The sequence below is a fragment of the Chiloscyllium plagiosum genome, chromosome 25 (assembly GCF_004010195.1).
Source record: "Chiloscyllium plagiosum isolate BGI_BamShark_2017 chromosome 25, ASM401019v2, whole genome shotgun sequence".
Lineage (NCBI taxonomy): Eukaryota > Metazoa > Chordata > Chondrichthyes > Orectolobiformes > Hemiscylliidae > Chiloscyllium > Chiloscyllium plagiosum.
The window spans coordinates 34473831-34492246 of NC_057734.1; the positions used below are offsets into that span (position 1 = coordinate 34473831).

Sequence of the window (18416 nt, forward strand, 5' to 3'; positions counted from 1 at the left end):
TTAATTGATTAAATACTATTCCATTTCAGAAAAAAAATGTAGACTCTGCCCAATCATCTTGATGTTTCTAGAATATTGTTAATAATATTTTCTAACATCTTCCCCAAGATAGATGTTAAGCTAAACTGTAATTTTGCCAGCACAGCAACATGTTCAAAATATATTATGTTGCAGTTATTTTATGTTCAATGTCTGCTGATTATTGTTTTAACAAAATAATTTGAAGTATTTGTCAGTTTAGGAATGAATCGTTAAAAAAAACTAGTGAATATGTTGTTATTGTGCAGACTACCTTTGACCTAGTTGAAGTAAATTTGATTCTTAATGTAAAGTCAACTTGGACTTAAACTGTTACCTGTTTGGGACATCAATGTTCAGGATGCATGTCTCCAGTAATTCCCCGTGAAGGTCGGTACATGATGCTAGAAGCCACCTCTGATCATGTGATAAACAATAACCAACAAAGAGCACGTTGTATTTCTGGCTTGCCTCTCCAAATGTCTCACCTAGCTCTGTTTGTTTGTCTTTAATTGGTGCCAAGATATAAGGTGGCGAATATACCTGGATAGGATGGGGACGCTGGAATTGAAAAACAAAATTGACAGTCCGTACAAAGAAAATGTGTTTCTCCTTTTTATAGTTAAAGAAACAGTAACTTTCGACAACAGATTGAACAACAGCTAGATTCTTAACAATAAGGAGGGAATAATTAAAGAAAAGTACGTATCAGCTTCTATTAGTTAACGCATCAGAAGAGAACATGAGGCGGGCTGTTTTACTATTCTCTCAACACAAATTAGGCCACAATGAGAAGAAATCATAATTGATCACTAAATTATTACAGATGACAAAAGGTTCCACAGCACTATAATAAAATAATTCTTTCAGAAGCAGTCTATATTAGTTTAGAATATACTTGTAAGTATGAAGGAAATAGAACTGAAGACTAAACAGTGTATTGATGATTTCTCTTGCGTTTAGGATAGCATGAAACGCAAGCAGATATCAAAAGAGGATGTAAATGGAAACAAACTCCACAGCAAGTTGTCAAAAAGTTAGAATAATTAACATTTTTATAAATGGTATACACCTGACCTTTTACTCAAAGAATTTTACTCAAAATGCATACAGTAAGACTGATGTGCAATAATTAGTGCATGAACAGTAAACAGGAACAGAAGTTACAAACTAATACGCACCTCTGAATGCTTAAGGGTCATATCTATTGTGGAAGCAGGACCAAAGCCAGTTAGTGATTTAATGTGGATCTGTGTGGGAAGCGGCCGTCTACATTGTGTGTAAACCGAGAATGCCAGTGATTTTAAGTGCTGGATATAGAAAGTGTGATCATCTTTCACTGGTTGTAGTAGATACTGGCAAGGCACAATCTGAAATGAAACAGAAGTTTCACACTTCTACGCATCATATTGCTAGGTAACAACTTTAAATGATAGAAGATTTCAAATTGCGGGAAGCATGCTCATTTACAACTTAATTTCTCTGTATGATGAAGGTTAGCCATTCCAATGTTCTGCATTAGTCCAAAATGTTGAATAAAAAACAAAAATTGAAGTGCTATGGACCATTTAGCAAGTTTTAAAAATTGCTGTACAATGTATAAAAAAAGATTAAATTTCAATTTACCTGGACAGTGAATGCATTCCTCATATGCTCTGGTAGATTATCCAGCATCTCCATGTAGCACCTTAACAGGCCTAACAGCCATCCACTAGTAAAAGATGACTCGTCTTCTGAGGAATATGTAAAAGGATCAACAAGATAAATGACGACAGCTGGTGGATATGCATTGCTGTCAGCCGACTCAGCTTCAGTAGGAATTCCTATCCGTTCCCTTTCTGTGGTACTGTAATAGTAAAACATATGATACAAAATTACAGTCAAACAATTGCTCAATTAATTTATGAATTCCCATAATTTAACATATTGTCCCATTTGAAATGAAAAGGCACACTGAAAAGCAATAATTCGGTTATTAGCAGTCTCCCATGGCATTACTATGAGCAAGGTGCAGATACAACTTGGCTCCTCAATGATTGCTTTTGCCTGGTCTTGTCCTGTCCTCATCTTTCTCCATTTAGCCAGTCGCCAAGGTCTCAGTGTCCCAATGTGCTCCAATGTATTTTTTTTTGAAGGGAGTTGATAAAATTCTCAATTGAAGAACTATTAGAAAGAACTTTCAAAGACCAATTATGTACTTCATAATCAATTTGCTACTGTGTAATTTTGTTAAAAAGTATATCTAATAGATGATTAAGTAAATTTTGGTGGCTTCCAAATTTTGAAAGTACACAATGAGCTATGTGTAACTACACATTACTCTATTATTTATTCAAATTTTACAAATCATACATACACCAAGTATGCCAGCGAGCATGGTTCAAATACTTCACACTGCTGTTACTACAGAAGTCCTTAGGCTGCCTATTAACAAATCCCAATGAGTAATTATACAAGCTCTTAACTGGAGTTATAAGGTCCATACAAATCCCTATAAATAGATTTGTTTGTCACTAATATCTATTTTACATCACACTTACCTCTCTTGCACTTCTTGCTGCTGTGCAGAACTCTGGGCATCTGAATCTCCACTGCCACTGGGTGTATTTGCTGGAGGCCTCTCGGTACTGGTGCCTGAGCTACCACTCTGCACCTGAGCAGCTCCAACAGTCCCACCAAATCCTGAAGAGGATGGGATTGTACCTGTTTGATGCAAAACTGGAGTAGTGGTTGTGGTGGTAGTGGAGGTAGTAGAAGTGGAGCAGGTACCTGTTGACCCACTTCCAACACCAGTGCTGCCAGTTGTTGCATTGCTACTGCCAGTGCTGGTTGTGGCAGTAGCTGTGGTGCCAGTTGTCACTGGTGCAGAAGTAACCCCAGTTCCCAATGATGGCCCAGCGCTTCCAGTTGTTGCCTGCCCCTGGGTACCAGAAGATGATGTTGGCTGGTGTTTAGGTGGAATCAGCAGGCTGTTGTCCAACTGAAGTGTAGCCAGGTAAGGTGCTGGATTATAAGGAAAAAGGCATTAAAAAAAAGAGAGACTTTGAAGAACCAAGTCCAAATTGGTTTTCAGCAATATTTCTTATAAAAACATGTACATACATTGCACTTCACTGATTAAAAAAAACTAAAAACCAAATCAATGTCAGTATCATACAAATTAATACCCTACAATAAAGCTGTAAATAAATCAATTAATTACAAGAACAAGGTTGCTCTTCTTTAATGAGAACAGATCGTTCATTCTTTTCAGAAGTATTGATATCAATTATTTTACTTACCCAAGTGATGGCGACAGACTTGAGCATATAGCTTTAACTTGGCAAGATTGTCATTTTCATCGCTAACCCACGCTTGGGAGAACCATTCATCAACAGATTCATCTGCCAACTTCTTTGCAGAACTCTTACCAACCCGCATAATTCCATCTCTCAATACTTTGCAGATTGGTCTATGCTCACCAAGTCTGCATGTCTGTTACAACAAAAAAGCATCTAAGTCAATATGCAAATACTTAGAATATTTTTGATTAAATTGCAAACAACTGTTGATCACACCTGCATTTCCTGAAATTCTAAATATACTCAAAATTGGTCAGCTGTTTTCCATAAACCGATACTATCAATGCAAAATCTTACTAAGCACTTAAAACATTTAAGTGATAAAACTTCTATCCTTTTGTAAATCTAGATATATTCTACTCCTGTTTAATCATGTATGTTGTTTACATTTGGTTATGAAGATGGATCAGAACCCTAAAGTGTTTATAGACTTATTAAAAAACGTTTAATTACAAAATATATTGTTTCTAAAAGGAGGACTAAAACTAGCATTCTGTGAGGATCATAGTTAAAGAACTATCCCTTCGTTACCTCTATGATGCCAGTAGAGACACCCCAACTCAAACCAGTTAAAAAGGAAATAGATCAACAACAAGCTCAAATGGTGGATTCCATTCACAATTGAAAGGTATCAAGGACTACAGAAACTTGACTAATCTGCAAAATTACGGTTCATGATATCAATGGTTCACATACTAAGAATGTCACCAGCAACTTCCACCACAACAGCTGTAAAGCTCAAAAATCCACTCTTGGCAAACAATTCAGAGATTGATTTTTAAAAAATTAAACTTTTATCTTTTTTAACTCATCTCATTTCTAATCTGATTGCATGTATCTGTTGCATTATTAAGTCTTGTCAAATAAATAGTAATTAATAAATACACTATTTGTTAATTCAAGATATCCTGGTTAAATACGTTCCTTTTAAAACATAGGGACATTTAGGTCTGGAACAAAGGATCCTTTTTAAAATAACCTTGTTACAAACCATTAAGAGGTGGGTTAACAGACAAAGAATCAGTGTTCATCCATCCTATCCTGGAAGCTTAACAGTTTGAGGAATCTAATTGAGAACTCTAATGAATTGGGGAACTTCACAATTGTAACAATTTAAAAAATTATCCGCACTTTTGACCTGAACAGCTTTGCATTTACTCTATAAAAAGGTGCATTCCCCATTTAGCCTTGGTTCAAATTACAATTATTCAGCTTTGCTTTGAAATACTGAAGGTTACTTCAAGTGAAATACACCAGTAGAAGTTTCTGAAAGCCCAAAACAGTGAATTATCCATGTTGAATTACCAATAACTTTAATTTTTTTGCATCAGTGATACTGAAAAACTAGATAAGGATATTAATTTATTTGTAACAATCAAAATTCTTGCAATATTCTAAGTTTTTATTCCACAGTAATAGCATCATTGGACAATTGCATACATTTCATTGTTGCTGTTGAGCATTTATTCTGACCTCATATACAGCACTAAGATCCCTGAAGAAATTTTTGGCTCCAGTGAGCAAGGCCTCATTTTCTGGACAGACCACAATGTAGGCTACGTCACGCTGAGAACCATACGGTTCGAGAAGCAGCTTCTCCCAAAAGGGCAGTGCAAAAGGAGAGATCATCAGGAAGTCTTTATCATAGCCCAGAAGCAGTGTGGGAATGGGAAGTGGCTCTGGTGATTCTTCTGAACCTGAACAAAAGACAATTATGGAACATTTAAATTTTGAGATAACATCAGAATTTTGTAAATACCAGGACTACTTTCACACAACCATTTTGCCTCGTATTATGGTACAATTAAATGTAACTTTCTAACAGTCAATATATACTTATAGTTGAGAACATCTCAGATTAAAATATTTCCCAGTTTTTGAATAAATTACCTTAGCTTTTTGTCCTTATCATCTCACTATTCTAATCTTCAATCGTACTAAATTATGAATACTACTACCAAGATACATTCCTCTAGGCTATAACTAAACTCCTTTTCAGTTTTCTACTTCTTCCTGTCAGTTTATTTTGAATTATCGAAACCTACCAGGGTTAGTACAATAGTCACCATTCTCATGAGCTAAAAAAGTTAGAAGATAGTATCATACAAAGAAAAAACACAATTATGCAATGATGAATGGCTGGCTACAGGATTAGGCAGAAGAAACAGAAAATAATGGTCAAAAGACTAACGGGGCATGGGAAAAGATGAGAAAGCTAGCTAGAAATATAAATTCAGAAAGTATGAGTTTCTGCAAATGTTTACAAAAACATTAAGTGAGCATTGGTTCTTTGGAAAATCTATCTGAAGAATTATCTCATTATTAATTAAGGAAACAACATGAATTGAACTGACAATTTACATCAGTCTTCACTGGTGAGGATACCAGTAACAGCTCAGAAATAGCTCTAAGTCAGGAAATAGAATGGAAGGAGGAACCTTAGAAAGCACAATCATCAGCGTACTGAACAAATTGTGGGAGCTGTGAACTGACAGGCTCCCAGGTCCTAATGGACGTCATCCTTGGGTCTTAGAAGCAGTACTGAATGAGACAATTAATATACTGATTTAAACTTTCCAAAATTAATTAGTTTTTTTGAAGGTTCTGTTAGATTAGAAAATTGAGAATGTACCTCCTTCATTCAAAAAGGGCACAGACAAAAAGAATATAAGATTAAGAGCAGAATTAGGCCATTCGGCCCTCAATTATGGCTGATGTTTTCCTCAATCCCACTCTCTTGCCTTTTCCCAGTAACCCTTGAACCCCTTACCAAATCAAAAACTTATCCGTCTGTCTTGAACAGACTCAGTAACTTGGGTTCCAACTCTCTGCGGTAATGAATTCCACAGATTAACGACCCTCTGGCTGAAGAAATTCCTCATCTCAGTTCTAGAGTTGTCTCTTCACTCTGAGTCTGTCTTACTGGTGGAAGCATTTTCTCCACGTCCACTCCATCCAGAGTTCTCAATATTCTGTACATTTTAATCACATTCCCCCTCATCCTTCTAAATTCTGTCAAGTACAGACCCAGAGTTCTCAACAATTCCTCATAATACAAGCCCTTCATTCCTGTAAACCTCTGGACTCCCTCCAGCACATCTTTCCTTATATATGGGGCAGAAAACTGCTCATATCAAAAATCAGGGAACTACAGGCCAATCAGCTTAACATTTGACATAAGGAATATCAGAAATGATATTAAAAAAGGGCACTTAGATAAGTTCAAGTTAATCAGGCAGTCAGTATGGTTCTGTGAAAGGGAAATCATGTTTAACCAATTTTTTTGGAGTTTAGGTACAAATATCCCAATGATCCAACTCCCAGTATTAGTCTACTATCCTATTAAATGGAACTCCACTACTCCACACAATTTGTTTTGTCACATGTTGAGCTTTGTAAACATTTGTCTCATTTAACATTCATGTTCATATAATTCTACAGTACATATTTTAAATAGTAGGAAAATGAGCGTGCAGAATCTTCAAAATTTGGAAAATGTTTTAATTTGCATAACAATCTCCTGTTATCATCAGGAAACAGAAGGATTGAAAGCTTAGTTGGTGAATGCTGTATTACTTCAAGGGAAGCAACTTAAATAGGAATAGCAATAATCAAAACATTGTTCAGAATTTTCTTTTACTATGTATAAAAATGAAAACTGGAATTTACCATAGGATCCTCTGCCTATCTTGTGGAATTGTTGCCAGGTGAGAGGTCCTTGCACATGCTGGATATTGTCCCATGTCCTTCCTGTCCGTTTCTTTTGAATGGCATCTTGGAGAAAAGGCTGCAGTGACAGCAGCATGCGGACCACATCCTGGGATGAAAGGATGCTAATATCCAGAACTGCAAACAAAAAACTCTGTTACTGCAATGCATTCAAAAGTTATGTCCTGGGCACAAATTTACCACTGTCAATAAACAAACCAGCTTTTGCTTTTAAAGACTTCCTCACTATTTGAAATCTGTCATCTTAACCCCATCCACAATAAAACCCATTTCTGAAGCCTGACCTTGCACTCCAATCTCCAACATTGCTTCTCCAATGTTTGACACAAATTTCTGATATTTCCCATGTAGGTGTTATCACATTCCAATAAACCAAAATTTGGACAACTTTAATCAGATTTCCATATTTGTTTCAATGACCTTGACAGAGGTCAAAATTAAATGAAATCCAATGTCAATGTAATCATGGTGGCACTATTTACATTTACCCTTCTCAGCACATCTGCAAGTTCCAATACAACTTACAATATTCTCCTCCAATTCATCCAGCCATGGTCTGGCTGAGCAAGGTTGCCCTTGTCTGTTTCAAGGGTTGAAAAGTATGGTGCTGGAAAAGCGCAGCAGGCCAGGCAGCATCTGACGAGCAGGAGAATCGACGTTACGGGCATAAGCCTTTCTTCAGGAATGAGGCTGGTGTGCCAAGCAGGCTGAGATAAAAGGTTGCGGGGGACGGGGAGGGGGGGGTGCTGGGAATACGATAGGTGAAAGGAGGTGAGGGTGAGGGTGATAGGCCGGAGAGGGGGTGGGGGCAGAGAGGCCGGGAAGAAGATCGCAGGTCAAGAGGGCGGTGCTGAATCCAGGGGTTGGGACTGAGAAAAGGTGGGGGGAGGGGAAATGAGGAAGCTGGAGAAATCTACATTCATCCCGTGTGGTTGGAGGGTTCCTAGGCGGAAGATGAGGCGCTCTTCCTCCAGGCATCATGTGGCCAGGGTCTGGTGATGGAGGAGGCCAAGGACCTGCATGTCCTTGGCGTAGTGGGAGGGGGAGTTAAAGTGTTCAGCCACGGGCGGTTGGGTTGGTTGGTGCGGTGTCCCAGAGGTGTTCTCTAAAATGTTCCGCAAGTAGGCAGCCTGTCTCCCCAACCACATTGGGTGCAGCGGATACAGTAAATGTGTGTGGAGGTGCAGGTGAATTTGCGATGGATATGGAAGGATCCATTGGGGCCTTGGAGGGAGGTGAGGGGGGAGGTGTGGGCGCAAGCTTTGCACTTCTTGCGGTTGCAGGGGAAGGTGCCGGGAGTGGAGGTTGGGTTGGTCGGTGGTGTGGACCTGACGAGGGAGTCACGGAGGGAGTGGTGTCTCCAGAACGCTGATAGGGGTGGGGAGGGAAATATATCCCTGGTGGTGGGGTCTGTTTGGAGGTGGCAGAAATGACGGTGGATGATACGATGTATCCGGAGGTTGGTGGGGTAGTAGGTGGACCAGTGGGGTTCTGTCCTGGTGGCGATTGGGGGGGCGGGGTTCAAGGGCGGAGGTGCGGGAAGTGGAGGAGATGCAGTGGAGAGCATCGTCGACCACGTCAGAGGAGAAATTGCGGTCTTTGGAGAAGGAGGCCATTTGGGCTGTTCGGTAGTGGAATTGGTCCTCCTGGGAGCAATGCGGCGGAGGCGAAGGAATTGGGAATATGGGATGGAGTTTTTACAGGGGGCAGGGTAGTTGGAGGTGTAATCTAGGTAGTTGTGGGAGTCAGTCGGCTTGTAGTAAACGTCTGTTGTGAGTTGGTCGCTCGAGATAGAAATGGAGAGGTCTTGGAAGGGGACAGTCCAGGTAAATTTGAGGTCAGGGTGGATGGTGTCAGTAAAGTGGATGAACTGTTCAACCCCCTCGTGGGAGCACGAGGTAGCACCAATACAATCATCGATGTAGCGGAGGTAAAGGTGGGGGATGGTGCCAGTGTAGTTGCGGAAGATGGACTGTTCCATATATCTGACAAAGAGGCAGGCATAGCTGGGGCCCTCTGTCATATCCAACTACTGCCGCAACATTGATCGCCTCGACCTGTCCACCCCTCCCACCCACTCCAATCTCTCACCCTCACAATGCGCAGCCCTCCACTCCCTCCGCTCCAACCTCAAACCGGCAGACAAGGGAGGCGCAGTGGTAGTTTGGCGCACCGATATTTACACCGCTGAAGCTAGATGCCAATTCGCGGACACCTCCTCCTACTGCTCCCTTGACCATGATCCCACCCCCCACCACCAAATCACCATCTCCCAGACCATCCATAACCTCATCACCGCAGGGGATCTCCCATCCACCGCCTCCAACCTCATAGTCCCACAACCCTACACCGCCCGTTTCTACCTCCGGCCCAAAATCCACAAACCTGACTGCCCCGGCCAACCCATTGTCTCAGCCTGCTCCTGCCCCACCAAACCCATCTCTGCATACCTCGACACTGTCCTGTCCCCCTTAGTCCAAGAAATCCCCACCTACGTTCGGGACACCACCCACGCCCTCCACCTCCTCCATGATTTTCGCTTCCCTGGCCCTCAACGCCTTATCTTCACCATGGACATCCAGTCCCTATACACCTCCATCCCCCATCACGAAGGCCTCCAAGCCCTCCGCTTCTTCCTCTCCCGCCGACCGAACCAGTACCCTTCCACTGACATTCTCCTTCAACTGACTGAACTGGTCCTCACTCTTAACAACTTCTCCTTCCAATCCTCCCACTTCCTCCAAACCAAAGGAGTAGCCATAGGAATCCGCATGGGCCCCAGCTATGCCTGCCTCTTCATCGGATATGTGTTACAGTCCATCTTCCGCAGGTACACTGGCACCATCCCCCACCTTTTTCTCCGCTACATCGATGATTGTAGTGGCGCTACCTCGTGCTCCCACGAGGAGGATGAACAGTTCATCCACTTTACTAATACCTTCCACCCTGACCTCAAATTTACCTGGACCGTCTCAGACTCCTCCCTCCCCTTCTGAAACCTCTCCATTTCTATCTCGGGCGACCGACTCAACACAGACATTTACTACAAGCTGACTGACTCCCACAGCTACCTAGATTACACCTCCTCCCACCCTGCCCCTTGTAAAAACGCCATCCCACATTCCCAATTCCTTTGCCTCCGCCGCATCTGCTCCCAGGAGGACCAATTCCACTAATGAACAGCCCAAATGGCTTCCTTCTTCAAAGACCGCAATTTCCCCTCCGACTTGTTTGATGATGTCCTCCACTGCATCTCCTCCACTTCCCGCACCTCCGCCCTTGAACCCCGCCCCTCCAATTGCCATCAGGACAGAACCCCACTGGTCCTCAGCTTCTACCACACCAACCTCTGGATACATTGTATCATCCTGTCATTTCTGCCACCTCCAAACAGACCCCACCAGCAGGGATATATTTCCCTCCCCACCCCTATCAGCGTTCCGAAAAGATCACTCCCTCCGTGACTCCCTCGTCAGGTCCACACCCCCCACCAACCCAACCCTGACCAATAAAGGAACGCACATCAACGCTTTCTTCATTATCCTATCTACCTGCAACTCCACTTTTCTCTAGCTCAAAGGCAAGGAAGCTACCTCCGTGCCACAAGACCACCTTCTGAATAGCCACCTTCCACGTCGACTTCTGATTCTGACGTTGGGTTCAGTCCCCTATGTCCTGAATTAAAATTGCAGTAGTTTGATTAGATTTCTATTTATATGGAAATTATCCCAAGTGCAACAAAACATGAAGTGAAGCAAGGCTACAGAGAGATTATTAGGAAGGATGACTCTTGATCTGCAACCTTCTTCCTGACCTCTCTGGCCTATCACCCTCACCTCCTTCCACCTATCGTATTCCCCCCTCTCCCAAATTCCGCCCCCCCCCCCCCCCCAACCTTTTATCTCAGCCTGCTTGGCACACTAGCCTCATTCCTGAAGAAAGGCTTATGACCGAAACGTCGAATCTCCTGCTCCTCGGATGCTGCCTGGCCTACTACACTTTTCCAGCACCACGCTTTTCAACTCTGGTTCCAGCATCTGCATCCTCACTTTCTCCTACTTGTCTGTTTCAAGTCTTATTTGCCCATTATCTTCAGGAAGTATTTTGTTATGCCTTTCTTTCTAATTAGTTTGTGACACCCAGCTCGGCATCACCCCCACTTACCCTAACGACTTCATTGCTCATTTAACACGCATAGATAGACCAAAACCTCCTCCGAAGAGCCATCAAGGATATTCATATTATTGTCTTGGGTCCCTGTCATAAAATGTTTTTTCCTGGCTACAAATTCCAAATCCCTCCTTGCCTGTTTCAGCTTGAACCAGAGTTGAATTCCGAACTCAGCCTTCAACCCCAAGTCTCCTCAATCAAGAGACCATCTGCTACCACTCTGTACTAACATCAACTCCATCCACATCTCAGCCCATCCACTGATGAAATCCTCAAGTCAATTTTTGTGATTTTATCACTCCAGAATCTACCATTCCAATGCTTTCTTAGTCAATTTTTTCTACAGCATCCTTCATAAACTGAAAATGACCCAAAACACTGCTGCCCATATTTAAACTCAATGCATTCATCTATTGCTGTTCTACTTAATCATCTGACAGGGATTCATCCAACTGGGATCAAACAATACACCTCCTGCTCCATTCCTGTCACTCCAATTTCAAAACCAGTGGATTTACATGATTAGTCTTCCAGGAGACTATAGGTGAAGCTACCAGAAAGCCAACAAATGCACACATTAAAAGATTTTGCTCAGCGTCCATTCTACAAAAATTGAATGTATTATTTATATGAAATGTATCTAATTTCAAAATGTGTCAATATCAGTCCAACATAGTACTGCTGCAATACCGTCCAGATTAAGTATTATATTTTTAATGCATCACAAACAATGCCAGTCATAAACCTAATGCCATCTAACAAACAGACCTGGGAAGGTGACAAACTAACTTATGAAGCACCAAATTTCCCACAGCTGACTGAGACAACTATTCCAATGCTGTGCTAATAAAAATAAGGCTTACCGGAGACTGAATATTAATAAACAGTATCACAACACAGATGCAGAGGAATGAATCAGAAGCATCAGTGGAAAGAAATGGTTAGGCATTGCTGCTGTGGTGTGGAGAAAGAGCGGAATATCATCGGTTCATACAGAGTCAGACTTAATGTTTGTGAATGATGCCAACAAGCAGTAATATGGAGGTAAGAAAAAGGAACTACAAAAGAGGAATTCTTGGAGAATTCTCGTGGTGTGAAGAGAAAGTATTGAAGAGATGCTCAGGATTCATCCAATATGCGCATGTGGAAACCAGCAAAGGCAGTTGCAGGAAGCGTGCCAACACAGGAGGGGTACTGTAGATGAATTATATGGTTGAAGTCTCTAGAGCTGTTAAGACAGACTAGGAGATAAATACACAATAACCACAGAATTTGACTTTCTTTTGTGCCGGGGGGGGAGGGATTGAAACTTGGAATTGATGAAGGCAGGAAACCAAATTCAAGCAAAAGACTGAGACTAACATTATTTGGTTGGGCTGAGACTCTATACTATACTCATAGAATATGGAAAAAAAACTGGAAGATAAAGAAGAGTTTTGACATGCTGTGGATGAAAAAGGGTTTAGGTCAACACTGTAATGTGGGCTGTTACCCACATAATATTAAATGAAATTCATGACTTTTAAAGCAGCTAAATACAGCTCTGAGGTGGTGAGAATGGGGTTTTTGCCTTTAAATGCTTGAAAACCTGCTTGGGAGACTACAGAGCCCTGTATTGAACTCTTTTCGGTCTTGCTTTAGGTGAAATACATCAGAAGTCAGAGAGTCATGGAGATGCACAGCATGGAAACAGAACTTTCAGCCCAAATTGTCCAAGCCAACCAGATATCCTGAATTAGGGTCTAGATTAGAGTGGTGCTGGAAAAGCATAGCAGGTCAGGCAGCATCTGAGGAGCAGGAAAATCGACGTTTCGAGCAAAAGCCCTTCATCAGGATGAAGGGCTTTTGCTCGAATCATCGATTTTCCTGCTCCTTGGATGCTGCCTGACCTGCTATGCTTTTCCAGCACCACTCTAATCTAAACTCTGGTTTCCAGCATCTGCAGTCCTTGTTTTTACCTAGGTGTCCTAAATTAACCTAGTCCCATTTAAAAAGAACAAAGAAAATTAACAGCCCAGGAACAGGCCCTTCGGCCCTCCAAGCCTGAGCCAATCCAAATCTGCTGTCTAAACCTGTTGCCCCATTCCTAAGTATCTGTATCCTTCTGCTCCCCACCTACTTATGCACTAAATGTTGCTCCTTCGTTCCCTTTTAAACCATTCCCCTCATTTTGAACATATGTCCTCTAGTTTTGGACTCCCCTCCCTGGGGAAAAGACCTTGGCTGTTCACCCTATCCATGCTCCTCAAGATTTTATGAACTTCTGCATGGTCACCCTTCAGCTCCAGGGAAAATAGCCCCAGTCTATTCAGACTCTCCTGATAACTCAAACCCTCCAACCCTGGCAACATTGCTGTAAACTTGAAAAGGTTCAGTTAAGATTTAACATCTTTCCTGTAGCAGGGAGACCAAAATTGAATGCAGTATTCCAAATGTAACCTCATCAATGTTCCTTATTGCTGCAACACAATGTCCCAACTCCTATCTCAATGCACCGACCAACAAAGGCAAGCATACCAAATGCTGTATTCATTACCCTATCTACCTGCGACTCCACCTTCAAGGAACTATGAACCTGCATTCCAAGATCTCTTTGCCTGGCAAACACCCCAGGACCTTGTCATTAAGTGTATAAGTCCTGTCCTGATTTTCCCCACCAAAATGTAGCACCTCACATTTATCTAAATTAAATTCCATCTGGCACTCCTCAGTCCATCGGCCCATATGATCAAGGTCCCATTACACTCCGAGGTAACCTTCTTCGCTGCCCACTGTACCACCAATTCTGGTGTCATCTACCATATCTCCTAAATTCGAATCCAAGTAATTTATACAAATGATGAAAAGCAGTGGAACCAGCACTGATCCTTGCAGCAGACTGCTGGTTACAGACATCTAGTCTGAAGGGCAATCCTCTACCACCACCCTCTGTCTACGAAGAAAAAAATTCTAAAACATGTAAAGGAAAGTTTCCCTTCCTAAAATTGTGTCTTGGTTCAACCATTTGGAAACCACTAAGTTTCTATACCTCAGTCCATTTCTATGACTCCCTTATACACCCTGAGAAGCTGAACTGTGAATGCTTCAAGACTTAAAACGGCCCAATTTCAATCCAAGCCAAAACCTAAAACGGTCTGCAGTGATCAGGAGTTTGATTTAGTGAAAATAAATTGGTGGACAAATTTGTCAAATTGTCTCTCAACTTTCAGACCATTGGCCAATAAGAGCATTATTTCTTGTCACAGAATCATAGCAGGCAGTCTTTCGGACCATCATGTTTCACTGCTTCTCCAAATAGTGCTGACTTTGTGGCATTGTCCTATGTTTTACTCTACCTTTACAAGATGTTTCTATTCATAATCAGCTAATGGCCTCTTGAACACCTCAACTGACTCTGCCTCCAGTACATTTCCAGATATTCCAGACTTCAACCATGCACTGCGAGTTTTTTCTCATCACATGTGCAGTGTTTGAAAATCAGATTAAATTAATCAGTCATCTCATTCTCGATCCTTCTTAATGACCAGGAACAGTTCTTCCCCATCTATTCTATACAGACCATTCATGATTGCCTAGAAGGCAGGCAAGAATTAATCACATTGAAATTCTGAAGCATGCAGCTTATCTCCTGAATCACCAAAGCTGAAGTATAAATTGCAAACAACAAAAGCAATGGAAAACTCTCCAATTTCCAAGTGGTATGCATGTCCAACTCAAGAAGCTGGACTCCTTTCAGGACAAAGCAGTTAGCTTGATCATACCTCATCCAACAACTTAATATTCACTCCTTCCACCAATGTAGTAGTATGCAGCAGACACAAGATGTAGCGCAGAATTTAGCAAGGCTCCTTTGACAGCATGTTACAAAACCATGACCTCCATCACTCAGAGGGGCAAGGGCTGCAGTCACAATATGCAAGTTTCGTTCCAAGCCACATCATTCTGACTTGGAACTAAAACAATTGCTCGTTCATGGTCACTGGATCAAACCCTTGGAAGCATGGTGTGAGTACAAACATTATGTAGAACACAAAAAATTAGAAGCGGGAATCAGCTTTAATACCTTAGCCTGCTCTACCATTTGATAAGATTGTATTGATATCTTTGTGGTCTTAGATCCACATGTCTACTCATCCCTGATGACTCCTTGTTAATCAAGAATCTACCTAAATCACACTCAGTACAGGTAGAAGATCCTTTATCTGAAATGCTCAGGACCACCTGCTTTTCGGAATTTTTCGGTTTTCAGAATAAGTGACAGTTTAATGGTGAAATTTCTTACAAATCTTATCTGAGGAGCAGACTTCTAAGTAAGAACGTGCTTGGGAACGTCCCCATGTCACATCTGAGTGACACAATTGAGTGTGTGTCGACTTGGGGAGCACTCACAGAGAAACCCTAGACCTGTTGGTGCTTGGCCGCACCTCCCCACGTTGCATCTGAGTGACGTACATCGAGTGGGTGTAGACTTAACTGTTTGCTCACCAAACAATCTTGCTAATGAGAAAAAAAACTTCACAAAAGCCTTCGGATTTCGGAGCTTTTCGGTCTTCAGATGTTTGGATAAAGGACCTGTACCCAAATATTAGCCTTTAGGACACCCAGATGTTCTGTCCCACAGAGTTCTCTAATCCCTCTTCACTAAAGTAGCATGCTGCTCATCTATCCCTTGCCTTGCCTCTGTTTTACAACTGACCTGCATGCTTTCAAAACTAAGTGGACATGTGTTACAAAATTTTAGAATCTTAACATTCCACCTATCCTAAACCCACTGACGTTTGAGGTTAAACTTACCCACGTATATTTGAAAACTGGATAATTCATTAAAGTAAAAATTTTTTGTGGTTTGCTCATTTTCTGTGAAGTTCAAAATCCTGATTCATACCTACAGTTGTTTTAGTGAACTTCATTTTATATTTGGTCAAAGCTAAATAGTTAGAAGCCTCTTCTAGCAAGCAAAGTGGAAAGCAACAGAAAAAGGCTCACCAAGGCATATGCTGCAGACATATGCTGACATATGGCATATGCTGCAGAAGCAAGTGACTGAGGTGTCATCGGGGGAGCACTTTGGGGCAGTGATCATAATTGTTAGTTTTCAAACAGTTATTGAAAAGGATAGAACTGATTTAAACATTAAAACTTAAATTGGAGTAAGGCCTATTTTGATGGTATGAGACAGGAACTTTCAAAAATTGATTGGGGGAAGCTATTCGCAGGTAAAGGGACTGTTGGGAAGTGGGAGGCCTTTAAAAATGAGATAACCAGATCTCAGAGACCTTGTGTTCCCATCAGTTTGAAGGGCATGGCTTGTAGTCATAGGGAATGCTGGACAACTGGAAAAATTGAGGCTCTGGTCAAGAAAAAAGTTTCAACAGCTGGCATCAAGTGAATCCCTAGAGGATATAACGGCAATGGGAGTATACTTAAGAGGGAGATTAGGAGGACAAAAAAAGGACAAGAGATAGCTTTGGCAAATAGAATTAAGAGAATCCAGAGGGATTCTGTAAGTACATTAAGGGCAAAAGAGTAACGAGGGAGAGAATAGGGCATCGTAAAGATCAACGTGGCCATCTACGTATGGAACCACAGGAGATGGGGGGAGATACAAAACAAATATTTCACGTCAGTATTTACAGTGGAAGCTAGGAAACTTGGGGAAATAAATAGTGGTGTCTTGAAAAGAGTTCGTACTATGTGGATGTGGTGGAGATACTGGAGATCTTAAAATGCATAAAGATAAATAAATCTCCAGGACTTCATCGGGTGTTTCTCAGATCTTTGTAGGAAGCTAGAGAAGTGATTGCTGGGTCCCTTGCTGAGATATCTGTTTCAACGACAGCCACAGGTGAGGTACCTGAAAACTGGAGGTTGGCTAATGTGGTGCCATTATTTAGGAAAGGCTGAAAGGAAAAAATAAGGGAGGTATAGACCACTGAGCCTCATGTCAGTAAGTTATTGGAGAGGATTCTGAGGGATGCGATATACACGCATTTCGAAAGGCGAAGACTGATTAGAGATAGAATGGCTTTGTGAATGGGAAACCGTGTCTCACTAACTTGACTGAGCTTTTTGAAGAGGTTGCAAAGAAAATTGATGAAGGCAGAGTGGTGGACATTGTCTACATGGTCTGACAAGGTTCTGCATGATAGACTGATTAGGAAGATTAGATCACATGCAATCTAGATGAGCTAGCAAATTGGATACAAAATTGGCTTGAAGGTAAAAGACAGAGGGTGGTGGTACAGGGTTACTTTTCAAACCAGAAGCCAGTGAAAAGTCTGCTTCTGTGTTATACGATCCTACTTTTACCTTAATTGTATTGAAAGATCCCAACCTCTGCTGCTCTTTTATGACAAAGAGCTCCAAAGACCTCTCCTAAGAGGAAGAACTCCTTCCTATCTCCATCTTAAATGGGAGACCCATTGTTTTTAATCTATATCACTTTATGCTAATCCCTCCAACAGAGGGAGAGCATCTTTCAACATTCACCCTGTCAAGCTCCTTCAAGACCTTACATGTTTAAATAAGAACATAGTTCATTCTCCAATTGATACAATGGATAGACTAACCTTTTCACATAAAATAATCCCTCCATCCAGCATCAGTCAAGTTCCAAGAAGAAACTTCTTGAACTGTTCCTAATGGATTTATATCATTTCTTACACAAAGCTAAAACTATAGCTTATACTCCTATACTATACCTCATCAACATTCTGCACAACTACAGCAAAATATTCTTAACCTTCTGTTCCATTCTGCTTATAAATAACTTTTCATTTGTCTTCCTAATCATTACTTACTGTACATGCATATTGACTTGGTAATTCGTGCACCAGCACACCCAAAATTTCTCTACATCGAGTTTTATCACAGCAGCAATAACATACTGCTGTCTCTTCTTGCCAAAGTTCATAGATTCATATTTTGCCATACAGTACTTGATCTGCTAAACGTTTGCCACTCATTATACCTATCAACAGCCCTGGAAGAATTAAGATTTTGAGACAACTTAGTTTCCTATCTTTGTATCACATTTGGTGTCTGGTTCATCCAAGCCATTTATACAGATTGTAAACCATTGAGATCCCAACACTGATTCCCCTTAGTATCCAGCCAACGTGAAAAACCGTTTATGCCACTCTGTTTCTGATTAGCATA

The 18416-nt window shown here is 41.4% G+C and overlaps 1 protein-coding gene across 2 annotated transcripts in view; it reads right to left on the reverse strand.

Annotated features, from left to right (window-relative positions):
* LOC122562734 (mediator of RNA polymerase II transcription subunit 13-like) overlaps positions 1-18416 on the reverse strand; it is a 236468-nt gene that overhangs the window by 15488 nt on the left and 202564 nt on the right. For both annotated transcript variants that reach the window (XM_043715858.1, XM_043715857.1), the window contains exons 18-24: positions 7029-7205; positions 4833-5056; positions 3300-3492; positions 2559-3021; positions 1645-1864; positions 1200-1388; positions 356-579 (exon numbers count right to left, since the gene is read on the reverse strand). In XM_043715858.1, coding sequence (XP_043571793.1) covers positions 356-579; positions 1200-1388; positions 1645-1864; positions 2559-3021; positions 3300-3492; positions 4833-5056; positions 7029-7205 — 1690 coding nt within the window. The remainder of the gene's footprint in view (positions 1-355; positions 580-1199; positions 1389-1644; positions 1865-2558; positions 3022-3299; positions 3493-4832; positions 5057-7028; positions 7206-18416) is intronic.